This window comes from Chelonia mydas, chromosome 23, assembly GCF_015237465.2.
Source record: "Chelonia mydas isolate rCheMyd1 chromosome 23, rCheMyd1.pri.v2, whole genome shotgun sequence".
Classification (NCBI taxonomy): domain Eukaryota; kingdom Metazoa; phylum Chordata; order Testudines; family Cheloniidae; genus Chelonia; species Chelonia mydas.
In genome coordinates this window covers 15,315,936-15,330,154 of record NC_051263.2, presented here as the reverse complement: position 1 = coordinate 15,330,154, position 14,219 = coordinate 15,315,936, and the positions used below count along the sequence as shown (strand labels likewise).

At 56.3% G+C, this 14,219-nt stretch overlaps 1 protein-coding gene across 1 annotated transcript; it reads left to right on the top strand.

The window, feature by feature from the left end:
* Window positions 1-1,544: 1,544 nt before the first annotated feature.
* On the top strand, window positions 1,545-9,793 carry NTN5 (netrin 5). The gene is made up of 6 exons (XM_043534889.1): window positions 1,545-2,481; window positions 2,914-3,102; window positions 3,207-3,356; window positions 4,917-4,970; window positions 6,217-6,297; window positions 9,458-9,793. The coding sequence occupies exons 1-6, from the start codon at window positions 1,545-1,547 to the stop codon at window positions 9,784-9,786; spliced, it is 1,740 nt and encodes a 579-aa protein (XP_043390824.1). The 3' UTR covers window positions 9,787-9,793.
* Window positions 9,794-14,219: the final 4,426 nt, after the last annotated feature.

Below are 14,219 nucleotides of genomic sequence, written 5' to 3'. Positions count from 1 at the left end.
TAAAGGGCCTCTTCTCACAGCAGTCACGCACCCGGATTAGCGCCGAGCTGGGGCTGCCGTGGTGGGGGCCTGTTAACCTTTTCCAGGCTGGCCGCAGCCAGGACCGGGGCAGGTTGGAGCAAGCCTGGGGCGTGCAGATGCCTAGATCCTAGGGGGACCAGTGGCAGGTCAGTTCCACCCGGTCCCTTACCCTCAGGGACGCCTGGAGATTGGCGTGAGATCAAAGCGACCTCCTGGGCCAGGGGCCGAAAACAGGTGTGTCCCAGAGTGGCAGAGGCTGGTTCAGGTGAGACCGCCCCAAATTCCGGCTTCCCCAGGCGGGCGAAAGGACCAGTCGGGAGGAACAGCTGAGATGGGTGGGCAGGATTATCCCTGCTGAGGGGGGAAGGGGGATGGATCCCAGCTCAAGGGGGGCCTAAAGAGGTCAGGGATCAGCTGGGCTCCACGTGGGACAGAGACGTGCTGGGGTCTGTTCCCGGCGAGGGAGATCTAGGGTGGATATTAAGAGGGGGCTCACAGGGGCCGGAGCAGGGCACCGGCATTGGGCATGGGGCCCTATTATGATTGTAGGACCAGGTGGGGCAAACCCTCGTTGGGGAGGGCTCACTCACCATGGGTCTGGTTGAGCGCAGGTGGGGATAGACTGGCCGCGCTCCCCAGACCCCTGCCGGCCTGCCGCTGCAGTGAGCCCAGCTGTGTGACCCTTTCCCCCCCAACCCACAGAATTCCTAGCCAAGCTGAGCTGGGGGAGAAATTCATTCCTGCCCTGCTCACCCCAAATCCGCTGATCATTTAGACCCTGCATGTAACACCCCAAGCAGGAAGCTACAAAGATAATTCTCTGAGCACCAGTCCAAGCCCAGCTCTGGGAGAGGAGTGGGGGCTAGTGGTTAGAACTGGGGGGCTGGGAGCCGGGACTCCTGGGTTTTATCCCTGGCTCTGGGAGGGGAGTGGAGTCTAGTGGTTACGGGGAGGGGCTGGGAGTCAGGACTCCTGGGTTCTATGGGAGGCCGCATGGTGGTGTATGTAACACACTGGCTACGTATGTTCTGTAGCCCTTTTGTGTCTGGTTTAGCTCGACGGTAACAGCCTACTACAGCCGACTGGAGCTGGCAAATGGAGCTACTCCACTAGGTCATTGAGCATAAGCTCTGGCTTTGGTGTCCCAGAAGCAGCATTCTGCCCTGGGTGGGGAAGGTGTTAGTTGGAGCAAGTGGGTCAGAGACAGTCCCCTGGGCCCCACCCGCTTCAGGGCAGAACACGTGGGGCACGACAGCGAAGGAGATCCAGCCTGCTGAGCGGTTAGCCTGTGGAACTCACCGCCACTGGATATGGCTGCGGCAGAGTCCTGCTGAGTGACAGCTGTTTCTGTGATCCACCACAGCTATCCCTAGAGTGGGGAAGGAATGAGAAGCCACCTGCTTTCTGGCAAGCGGGTGGGCCTGGGGCTGGCTCCTGCAGGCCGTCTTCTGCCCACCCTGCCCCTCACCCTCTCCTGTCTTTGTCTCTCCAGGTGATGCCGTCCCGGCACTGACCACCTGGCCATGCCTGGCATCTGGCGGGGCCTGGGAGTGCTGCTCTCGCTCCAGCTGGCCCTGCTGGGCCTGACCTCCGACCCCTGCTACGATGCCTCCCGGCGGCCCCGATACTGCCTCCCGGAGCCGGCCGACCTGGCCGCCGGGCGCCCCGTCCAGGCCTCCGCCACCTGCGGCCGCCCCCCGCAGCGCCTGTGTGCCTTCCGCCACCCGGGCGATGCCTCGTCCCGCCGGTGCCGCCTCTGCGACGGGGCCGACCCTGCCGCCGCCCACCCCGCCGCCTACCTGACCGACACGGGTGGCGAGGCCACCTGCTGGCAGTCGGGGCCAGTGGCCAACGCCAGCCTGACCCTGGCCCTGGGGGGCCGCTTCGAGCTGCTCTACGTGGCCCTCCGCTTCTGCTCCCCCCGCCCCCACTCCCTGGCCCTCTACAAATCCACAGACCACGGCCACTCCTGGACCCCTTTCCAGTTCTTCTCCGCCCGCTGCCCCCAGGCCTACGGGCTGCCCCCGGCCTCCGCCGTCAGCAAGGCCTTGGAGCATGAGGCCATCTGCACCGCCGCCCAGACGGACCCCACGCCGCTGGTGGGGGGGCTGGTAGCCTTCATGCCCCTAGCCGGCCGCCCCTTGGCCCGGGCCTTCGAGTACAGCCCAGTGCTCCAGGACTGGGTGACGGCCACTGACCTGCGGGTGGCCTTGGATCGCAGGCACCGGGGGCTGGGGCTGCGGGGCCGGGAAGCCTCCTATGGGGTGTCGGAGCTGCAGGTCGGGGGCCGGTGCCGGTGCAATGGGCACGCTGCCCGGTGCGGGGCCACTGGGCCCAGCGGCGCCCCCCAGTGCCAGTGCCGCCACCACACGGCCGGCCCTGAGTGCGAGACGTGCAGGGCCTTCTACTGCGACCGGCCCTGGCAGCGCGCCACACCCAGCGATGCTCACGAGTGCGTGGGTGAGTGACGGGGGGTGCCTGGCTGCTGAGGGGTGGGCACTAGGGCAGCTCAAGGGTCCTTCTCAGCACAGAGACCCCTAGCGGGGATGGCGGGTAGCACAGGCCGGGGCAGCCCCAGGGTCCCGCTGAGCCCAGAGACCCCACAGGCTGGGATAGCCGGGGAGGGAGGGCATTGCAGGTCAGGACTGAGGGGCACTGGCAGAGTTGGGGGCGAGGTGGAGCGCCCGGGTCTGGGCTGGCAGGAGGCTGTGGCTCAGGACTGAGGGGCCCTGACAGAGGTTGCGGGGTGCCCAGGGCTGGGAGAGCAGTGTCGGGGGAGGCTGCGGGTCGGGATTGGGGGGCACCGAGTAAAGGATGGGCTGGGTTTGCTGGTGTCCGAGGCGCCCCCTGCTGGGTATCCCTGGAATAACGACTCCCCCACTGTCTCCACAGCCTGCGAATGCAACCGCCACTCGCACCGGTGCCGCTTTAACATGGAGCTGTACAAGCTTTCGGGGCGCAAGAGCGGGGGCGTCTGCCTGAGCTGCCGGCACCACACGGCTGGGCGGCACTGCCACTACTGCCAGCCGGGTTTCAAACGCGACCTGGGCCGGCCCATCACCAGCCGCAGGGCCTGCAAGGGTGAGCCACACAGGGCACTGCTGCGGGGAAGCTTGCAGCACGTCCCCACCCCTGGTGAGGCCTGCTGCTGGGATAGACATTAACCCTGCCTGTTTCCTTCCCAGCCTGCCAGTGCCACCCCATCGGAGCAGTTGGCACCATGTGCAACCAGACCACGGGGCAGTGCCAGTGCAAGATGGGTGTCACCGGGCTCACCTGCAACCGCTGCGCCCAGGGCTTTCAGCAGAGCCGCACTGCCCACATCCCCTGCGTCCGTAAGTCGGCCCCTTATACTTACTGGCTGAGTATAATCCCACAGACAGAGCTCATGTAGGCTGCTCAATACGGTAACCAGGCTGGGCCCATATATTCTGCTCAACATGGTAACCAGGCTGGGCCCATATATTCTGCTCAATACGGTAACCAGGCTGGGCCCATATATTCTGCTCAACACGGTAACCAGGCTGGGTCCATATATTCTGCTCAAATACGGTAACCAGGAAGGGCCCATATATTCTGCTCAATACGGTAACCAGTCAGTCCCTTTATACTCTCTTCAGTACAGGGTGACCAGACTGTCCTAATATTAGGGGCTTTGTCTCATATAGGCAACTGAAACACACACAGACACAAAGAAAGTGCCTCTGTTTGTCACACTTGCTATCTGGCCACCCTAGTTAGGTGCAGTAAACAAATTGGGACTTGTATTCTGTTCACTAAAGTAACCAGGAGGGGCTGCATATTCGTTCAATATAGTAATTAGTCAGTGCCCGTATATTCTGTTCAATATGGTAACTAGGCAAGGCTTGGCCACCAGGTGGGTCCTGTATATTGTGTGCTGGACGGTAACCAGTCTGGGCCCATATATTCTGTTCAATTTGGTAACTAAGTTGGGCCCATATATTCCATTCAGTTTGGTAATTGGGTTGGGCCCATATATACTGCTCAGTACGGTAGCCAGGCTGGGCCTGTGTATTCTATTGAATGTGGTAACTGCAAAGCCTTTATTTTCTATTCAATACCGTAAGGAGGTAGGGTCCTTATATTCTGTTCAATAAGGTAACCATTTGTAACATAGAAGCCCCGCCCACCAATTGATCCACGCATCAGATCCTGCCCAGGAAGCCCCGCCTCCTGGGAGTTTTGCTGGGGCGGGGGGGAGAGAGATGCTAATTCAGGAAGTGAGGTCATATCTCTGGATCTGAGCTCTGGTTCAGGGCACTTCAGGAAGTCCCGCCTGTGGGGGAGGAGCTCAGTCAAGAAATGACCTCAGAGCTCTCCAGGGGTGTGGCGTGTGGTGTTATGCACTCCAGGAAGGCCCACCCCGAACTGGGCCTGGGCGGCGGGCATTGTTAATTCTGGAAGTGACATCATGGATCTGGCACTGTGGCCTGGCGTGTGGCACTTTGGGAAGTCTGGCGCTCCAGGATGTCCCACCTCCGACGGTGGAAGGGGGGGAGAGAGAGAGAGAGAGAGAGAGTGTCATTCAGGAAGTGACATCATAACTCTAGAAGTGAGTCATCCATCCATCCAGGAAGTGCAAACACTAATTCAGGAAGTGACATCATAACTCTAGAAGTGAGTCATCCATCCATCCAGGAAGTGCAAACACTAATTCAGGAAGTGATATCATAGCTCATGACTTCAATCTGTCCTGGCAAACAGTCAAGAATCACACCTGGAACACGCTTAGTGGCAGCCTCTCTTGCATGTTGCATGAGCGAACCTTGCTCTCTACACGCATGAGACAGGGAGGGGGTAGCAGGATCATGCTTATTAAATCCACACATCTCTCTCTTTCTCCCTCCCTTCTTCCCTCCATCCCTTTCTCCCAGGCGTTCAAGAAGTGATGACCACCACGGCTGCCTACCCCTTGGAGTGGAACACAGGTGCCTGGGGCAGGATGAGAGGGATCAAAGGTTGGGCATCGTAATCCCCACTCCCATTTCCCAGCCTCAGGATGGAGCAGTCACCCCCACCGGTGTCCTTCCACCCGGTGCAAGGCTCTGTAGGGCGGTGCCAGCTAGGGAAAGCCGCACCTTTAGCGTGACTAACAGAGAGCCATGGCTTTAGGTTGAGGGTTCAAATCTTGCTGGTAAGACACAGTGGAGGCTGTGCTGCAATGCAGTGTGGGTCGCAGAGCCGGCGGGTTCATGGCATGAACCAACCCAATGTGCCGGCTCTGGTGGAGGGGAAGTTGGGAGGGTGCCGAGGAAGGGGGGCACCTGGCAGATGGGGATGGAAGCGGGGCAGGCAGGAGAGGTCAGAAGAAGGAAATGGGGGGAAGAGGACAATGGGAAGAGGAGGAGAATATTAGGAGGGGGCATATGGCTGATCGCATTTGTTGGGATACCTATAAAGAAGACCCTCCCCCAATGGAGTTTCAAGGTTCCAGGGGCTGTAGGCGGGAAGTGATGTTATAGCTAGTGCACCATGATGTACGGCACGCCAGGAAGTGGGAAATGTAATTCATAGACCTGGAACTGTGACACAGTGTAGGACAATCCAGGCAGTCCCGCCTCCAAAGTGGGGGAAATGCTTATTGAGGAAGTGACATCGTAGCCCTGGAGCTGTGCTGTAGGGTAAGACTTTCCAGGGAATCCTTCTCAAATGTGGATGGTGAGCACAAATTCAGGAAGTGACATCATAAGCCCAGAATTATGTCCTCTACCTTGCATTCCAGGAAGTCCTACCTCCAAGGAGGGAGGCATGCTAGTTCAGGAAGTGACATCATAGCTCCAGAACTGTGCAGTACTAGGAAGTGCTGCCTCTGGGGAGGAGGGGGAAACGTTATTTCGGGAAGTGACATCATGCCTCTGGAGCTGTGTTATAGGTCCTGCCTCCAGGGGGGAGGGACACGTAAATTCGGGAAGTGATGTGATAGCCTAACAACTGTACCATGGATTTTGGCACTGCAGGAAATCCCACCTCCAAGGAAGCAGGAATGATCATTCAGGAAGTGACTTCATAACTCCGGAGCTGGAGGTCCCGCCTCCAGGACTGGAGTCGCAGTTGTGGGGATCAAAGGCATGATTTGGGACAGATCCCGGTTCATGAGAAGCAGGAAGGGGTGGGGAGCCAGGGACAGGTTAACCCCACTGTACCCATGTCCCCCCATCTGTGCTTTCCCCTCAGGCACTGAATGCCAGACTCACTGCAACCCCTCACACGGCCGCATCCACATGAACCTGCGAAAATACTGCAAGAAGGATTACGGTAACATTGACCTGACATCATTATCATCTATCTATCTATCCATCTCCATACACTCCCTCTATCTATTCATCTATCTACTGCAGCCACCTATCTGTCTCTCTCTCTGTCTCTCTCTCCCCATACATGTCCATCCTGAAGCTGGGAAATTTTATATTGTTAGTAGAAAGAAAAAGAAAGAAAGAAAGAAAGAAGTGCTATGGGGACAGATAGCTAGATAGATGTGTACGGAGAAGGATGAATATGATTTATTCCCAAGCAATGCTCTGTTCGGGATCTGGTCCCTGCTCATCGCCCTCACTGTGGCAATTGGCCAGCAGGAAATTCTCCCGCACTGCGGGGTTGACCCTGAGCCGGAGGCCGGGGCTCAAGGCACAAAGGGCATTAGGAGTCTACGTGGTTTTTCTCCCAGGGATTAGGAGGGGATTATCAGGATGGGCCGCCCACTGCCCCTTGCCCCAGCTCCTGTGAGCAGCTAAAGGGCACTCTGCACAAAGGACAGTGAGAGACCAGCCTGCCCCACTCTCTGCTTCCACCCCCGACCTATGTGTCCACCCCCCCACAACCACCTCTGTGTCCATTCCCCCTCCTCCACCACCCTTCTTCGCTGGCTGTCTCAGTATCAGGCCCTGAGTGCCAGAGCCAAAATACCTGGGCGAGTCCGGGCGGCCAAGTCCCTGGGCATGATCAGGCACCATTCCTGGGAGAGTGGGGCTTTCTCTGGGGTGGTTACAATTTCTGGGCATGGCAGGGTCTGATTGCTGTCCCTGGGTAGGAGCTGGGGCCACTTGAGGGTTTTATGCCATATATCACTGGGTATTAATCAGCATCAGTTGGTATCTGTGGACATCACTGGGTGTTATTGGGTATCAATAGATATCACCGGCTAGCACTGCATATTGTTTGGGTATCAGTGAGTATTGTTGGGTATCACTGGTTATCATGGTTTGTTGGGTTTCAGTGGGTATCGATGGATATCACTGGGTATTATTGGTTTCAGTGAGTATTGCTGGATATCACTGGGTATTGTTGGGGTTCAATGGGTATTGTCGGGTATCACTGGATATCACTGGGTATTGTTGGTTTCAGTGCGTATTGCTGGATATCACGGGATATCACTGGGTATTATTGGTTTCAGTGAGTATTGCCAGGTACCACTGGATATCACTGGGTATTGTTGGGGTTCAGTGGGTATTGCTGGGTATCACTGGATATTGCTGAGTATTGTTGGTGTTCAATGGCTGTTGTAGGGTATCACTAGATATTGCTGAGTATTGTTGGTGTTCAATGGCTATTGTAGGGTATCACTGGATATTGGGGTCAATGGATATTGTAGGGTATCACTGGATATTGGGGTTCAATGGCTATTATTGGGTATCACTGGGTATTGTTGTTTTCAGTGGATATTGCTAGTTATCACTGGATACAGTTGGGTTTCAGTGGGTATTGCTGGCAGAGTTGGATATTGGTGGGTATCACTGGATATTGGTAGGCACTCTTTGGTATCAGTAGGCATCTTCAGTATCGGTGGGCATTGCTGGGTACTGCTGGATATTGGTGAGCATTGGGCATGATAGGCACTGTTGCGTATTGGTGGGTAAGTTTCACTGGGTACTGAAGTGCACTTCAGTTCATCGATGAGTAACGTTGGGTATTGGTGAGTATCGTTGGTTGTTGGTAGACACTGTTGGGCACCATTTGGGGTCACTGAGTTTTGATGGGTATCACTAAGTATTGGTGGGCATCAATGAGTATTGATGGGCATTGGCATTATTTGGTAATGTTGGGTGTTGATAAGTATCATTGGATATGGGTGAGTGTTGGTATCATTGGGGAACATTTTACATCAATGAATAATGTTGCATATTGGGTCTCATTGGATATTGGTGGGCACTGTTGGGCATCATTGGGTATCGGTGGATATTGGTATCAGCATCATTGCCTAATGTTGGGTAACACTGAGTATTGTAGGGTATTGGTATCATTGTCTATGGTTGAGTATCATTGCGCATCATTAGGTATTGTAGGGTATTAGTATCATTGTCTATTGTTGAATATCATTGGGTATTGTTGGGTATTGATATCATTATCTACTGTTGAGTATCACTGGGTATTCTTGAGTACTGGTATGGTCTAATGCTGAGTATCACTGATTATGGTTGAGTGTTGGTATCATTGGCTAATGGTGAATATTGCTGAGTATCGTTGAGTATTATTGGGAATTGGTATCATTGGCTGAGTATTGTTGAATAACATTGAGTATTGCTGGGTGTTGGTATCATTGGCTAATGTTGATTATCATTGAGTATCAATGGGGAAAGGTGAGGTTTCGTATCACTGGATAATGTTGAGTATTACTGTGTATTGTTGGGTATTGTTATCTATGGCTAATGTCAATTATCATTGAGTATCATTGCGTAATGGTGAGGTTTGGTATCGTTGGCTAACGTTGAGTATCATTACATGTTGTTGGGTATTGCTATAATTGACTAATGTTGAGCATCGTTGAGTATCATTAGGGAATGGTGAGGACTGGTATCGACTAATGCATATTCTTGAATATCATTGGGTATTGTTGGGTATTGGTATCATCGACTAATGGGTATTGTTGAATATCATTGGGTATTGGTATAATTGATTAATGGGTGTTGTTAAATATCATTGGGTATTGTTATCATCGACTAATGGGTATTGTTGAATATCATTGGGTATTGTTGGGTATTGGTATCATCGACTAATGGGTATTGTTGAATATCATTGGGTATTGTTGGGTATTGGTATCATCGACTAATGGGTATTGTTGAATATCATTGGGTATTGTTGGGTATTGGTATAATTGATTAATGGGTGTTGTTGAATATCATTGGGTATTGTTATCATCGACTAATAGGTATTGTTGAATATCATTGGGTATTGTTGGGTATTGGTATCATCGACTAATGGGTATTGTTGAATATCATTGGGTATTGTTGGGTATTGTTATCATCGACTAATGGGTATTGTTGAATATCAGTGGGGATTGGTATCACTGGCTAACGCTGAGCATCGTTGTATATCATTGGCTGATGAGCATTACTGGCTACCATTGGGGACTGGCATCACTGGCTAATGTTGGGGATTGGGGAGTATCCTGCCCCTCCTGACCTCTGACCTCCTCCTGCAGTGCTGCATGCCCAGCTGCTGGCCATGGTGGAGTCGGGCGAGTGGTGGCAATTCACGACCTCGGTGCTGGCAGTCTATCGGCAGCGCCAGGTGCCCATCCGCCGGGGTGAGCAACCGCTCTGGGTGCCCCGGCAGGACCTGGCCTGCGGCTGCCTGCGCCTCCAAATTGGCAAGGCCTACCTGGTGATCGGGAACGACGCGGAGTCGCCCGACCCGGCGCGCCTGGTGCTGGACAGGAACAGCCTGGCGCTGCCCTGGCGCCATGTCTGGGCCCACAAGCTCCGTCGCTTCCAGCAGCAGAACCGGCGGGGCAACTGCCGGAGCCCCTGAAACCCAAGGAGGTGGGATGGAAATGCCGGGGACACTAAGGCCAGGGGAGGGGGTGCGCCAGGCACCCCAAGACCCGGGGCAGGATCTGTAACGCCTGGCGCCACTCCTCCAGGGGCTGAGATCCCCCATTGGCCCCTGAAACTGGGCCCAATCCCCTCCTCAATCCCCTGGATTCCCCCATATTGAGACCCTACCCCCCCCATGCAGGGCCCAATCCTACCTCCCCTCATCCAGCCCTGAGGGAGGGCCCGTCCCCACCCAGCTTCCCACTCCCCCCTCACCCCACATTTTTGCAATCAGGTTGGGGGGGGGGGGACAGAGGAAAGACCAAAGATGACCTTTGACCCCTGACTTATGGCCTGCTCTGCTCTTGCACTTGTAAAAAAAGATAAACGGAATAAAATGAGAAATTATTTTACTCTCAGGAGAGTCTGTTTATTGGGAGGGGAGTGGGGTCCTGGTTACAGTATGCGGCGGGAAGGGAATGGTGGCTAGGGCCTCTCCCCTCTAGGGGGCGCTGGCTCCCATCCAGCCCCCGGGCCAGGACTGGCTGGCTCAGGGGGCAGGAAATGGGGCGCGGGGCCTTTGATGTGCTGGTTCCCAGCTGCCCTTGTCAGCACTGGGAGGGTGTAGGGGGGAACACACGTCCTGCTTGAACCCAGCCTTGTTGCCATTGACCGGAACCAATCGTTGGGCGCGGGCGTGAAATCGGCATCTGTGCCAGAGGGTCCTGTTACTGCGGGGGCGGGCGGGGAGGGGCTGTGCATATCCACCCCCCACCTCCTGCCACTTCACACCTTCCTGCCCATTCACTCCGCCTGCCAGCCCCGCTCAGCCTCTGAGTCTGTGGGGCCCTGCCCCGTGTCCAATTCCCCAGCCCCCTCTCCCCAGAGCCCTGAGCACCCTGGCTCCAGAGGGACCCCCAGGACCCAAAACCCCCACCCCCCCAATCTGAACACCAGAGATGGACACTCACAGCCCCATCTGGCCAGCTGTCTGGGACTGTCTGACCCACTGGGTCTGGTGCAAACACCCTCCTCCAACCCCTCTACCTGTCTGTCCCTCCATCCCCCTCACCCCTGTCTCTCCATCCATCCCCCCACACCTCCCATCTACCCATCCCTCCATCGCCCTCACCCCATCTATCCATCCATCCCCCCACACCTCCCATCTACCCATCCCTCCATCCCCCTCACCCTATCTATCCATCCACCACCCCACAACCTCCATCTATCCATCCCCCTCACACATCCATCCTGCCATCCACCCCAACTATATCTATCCCCATCCACCCCATCTATCTATCTCTCTATCTATCCCCATACAGTCTCTCTCGCTCTATCTTCCCATATATACTGCTCTATCTTTATCCATGCGATTGGCGGTGGGGTACCAGGGTAGATGGGCCCCAGGGGCTGATCCTGGGGTAGGGGCACTAGGATACTATGGTCGGTGGGCCCGGGGCATGATCCGGGGGGCAGGCAGGAGGTGGGATACTGAGGTAGGTGGGCCCGGGGGCTGAAACGGGGGAGGCAGGAGGTGGGATACTGGGGTAGGTGGGCCCGGGGGCTGAAACGGGGGAGGCAGGAGGTGGGATACTGGGGTAGGTGGGCCCGGGGGCTGAAACGGGGGAGGCAGGAGGCGGGATACTGGGGTAGATGGGCCTGGGGCAGGGCCGGACTGCCGCCTCTGGAATTGTGCCACCCCTGGGTGCACGTGCTTCCTTTGCTGGTGCCTAGAGCTGGTGCTGGCCTGCGGGGGCTGAAACAGGGGGAGGCAGGAGGCAGGGTACTAGGGTAGATGGGCCCCGGGGGGCTGATCAGGGGGACAGGCAGGGGGTGGGATACCAGTGTAGATGGGCCCCAGGGGCTAATCCAGAGGCAGGGAGGTAGGAAGGACGTTGGGTTAGTCACCCCCAGCCCCAGCTAATCCCCCCCAACCCCTTACAGCACTGGGAGGGGGAGGGGTGCGGGCAGCTGCTGGGGGCTCAGGCAGGTGGGGAGGGGGGCAGGGCTCTGACCCCAGATGGGGGAGGCAGGAATCGGGGAGGGGGGCTGAGTGGGATGCTCTGTGGGTACCTGGGGGGCACCATGGGGCTGGGGAAGGGGTGCCCCTGGTGAAGCCTGGCACAAACCCTCTGTATGCGGCATAGCGCCCCCGAGGGGCCTCAGAGGCAGCCCGCCCCCCTCCAGCCCCCTAAGCGAGGCCCATCGCCAGGCAGAGCCTGCCCCCGCCCCTTCCATTTCTGGAGCCGCTTCTCCCCCTGGTGGCCGTTCCCCGCACAGCAGCCGCAGGCTCCGGCGCTGGGTTATTTGCTAGTGACAGGCCGCGACTCTGCAGGCGATACGGGGTTAATCCAGGGGAGGGGGGCTGGGCCTGGTTCCACAGAGAGGGAAACTGAGGCACCGACGCTGGTGAACCAAATGGCTGGAGCATGACAGAGGCCAGTAAGGACTCCTGGGTTCTCTCCCCAGCTCTGGGAGGGGAGTGGGGTCCAGTGGTTAGGGCGGAGGGGTGGGGGCTGGGAGCCAGGACTCCTGGGTTCTCTCCCCAGCTTGGGGAGGTCGGTGGGGATCAGGGGACTGGACTGGAACTGGTGCCCCTCACTGCCAACCTGCAGCCCCCTGCTAGCTCAGCTCGGTGTCTGTGCCCCAGCCCCTTAACCTTTGGGTGGTGTCTTTCCAGGGCATCTGTGTTGTCCCTGACCCACGGCCCCGCCCCCCCCCCCCATGTGGGAACCTACCTGCCAGCCACTGGTACAAGGGGTGTGAACCTGGCCGGGACCACAAGGAAAGTCCAAAGCAGACTGAGGCGTTACAAAGGGATCCCACAACACTGGGCGACTGGGCCACAAAATGGCAAATGAAATGCAATGCGGAGAAATGCAAAGCAACGCCCATTGGGAAAACATAATCCCGACTATTCATACCGAATTAGCTGGTACCCCGAGAGAGAGAGATCTTGGCGTCATTGTGGAGAGTTCTCTGAAAACATTCACTCAATGTGCAGCGGCCGTCAAAGAAGCGAACAGAATATTGGGACTCATTAGGAAAGGGATGGATAATAAGACAGAAAATATCCTAATGCCACTACATAAATCCATGGTGCGCCCACATCTTGAATACTGCGTCCAGATCTGGTCACCCCAGCTCCCAAAAGATACAGTGGAATTGGAAAAGCTGCAGAGAAGGGCAACAAAAATGATCAGGGGGCTGGAACAGCTGCTGTACGAGGAGAGATTAATAAAACTGGGACTTTTCAGCTTGGAAAAGAGACGACCAAGAGGGGATATGATGAAGGTCTAATAAATCCTGACTGGTGTGGAGGAACATGAGAACTAGTAGTCACTCAATGAAATTACTAGGCAGCAGGTTTAAAACAAACAGAAGGAAGTATTTCTTCACCCAACGCCCCATCAATCTGTGGAACTCCTTGCCAGGGGATGTTGTAAGGCAAAAAGTATAACAGGGGTCCAAAAAGAACGAGATAAGTTCCTGAAGGACAGGTCCATCAATGGCTCCTAGCCAAGCTGGTCAGGGACGCAACCCCATGCTCTGGGTGTCCCTAAGCCTCTGACTGCCAGGAGCTGGGACTGGACAACAGGGGATGGATCACTCGTTAATTGCCCTGTTCTGTTCATTCCCTCTGAAGCCCCTGGCCCCAGCCACTGTCAGACGACAGGACACTGGGCTAGATGGACCATTGGTGTGACCCAGTGCCGCCATTCTGTACATTCAAGTCATTGCTCACTGTGAGGCAGGAGCGGGAGAGGCCAAGGGGCTGGGTGTGTGGATCCCCCCTCTACCCCACAGTGCAGCCCCAGAACCCTTCGGCCGAGAGTAGACCCCAGGGCTGGGCAGAGCCCTCTCTAGAGGGGATTCTGCATGGAGGCTGCCCCGGCCTGCACCACCCGACGTCCCCACTAGGGGTCTCTGACAAGGGTGTGCAGAGCCAGGGCGCGTGGGGCCATTCAAACACCGCTAGTAGCTCACACAAGAACAGCACCGAGCATCTGCCAATGTTCATTCCAGCCCCTCCATGTGCCCCTGCTGGGCTCGTCCACACCCGACGCAGGGGCTGCTCCCATCCACCTCGCCAAGGGCAGGGATAATTCCCGTTGGCTGAGTGCTGGCTACACGGGCACTGAGGTTGGCTTAACCGTGCCGCTCGGGGCTGGACTTTTCCCACCCTGAGCGAGGTAATTTTCTAGCGTAGCCCCAGGCAAATCCTCTGCTTGGAAGGATTCCATTTTTATTGGGAAAGGTGGTTTCCCTGCACGCCTCTGAGCCCAGGGAGGAAGATTCCCCTGCATAATAATCGACACCTGCTCAAGAAGCTGTTAGGGGCTGATTTATGGCTATTTCCCTGGGGCGGCGGGAGTTTGATCTGCTGACAATTTGTGTTTTAACTTACCTGTTGGAGAGAGACCTTGG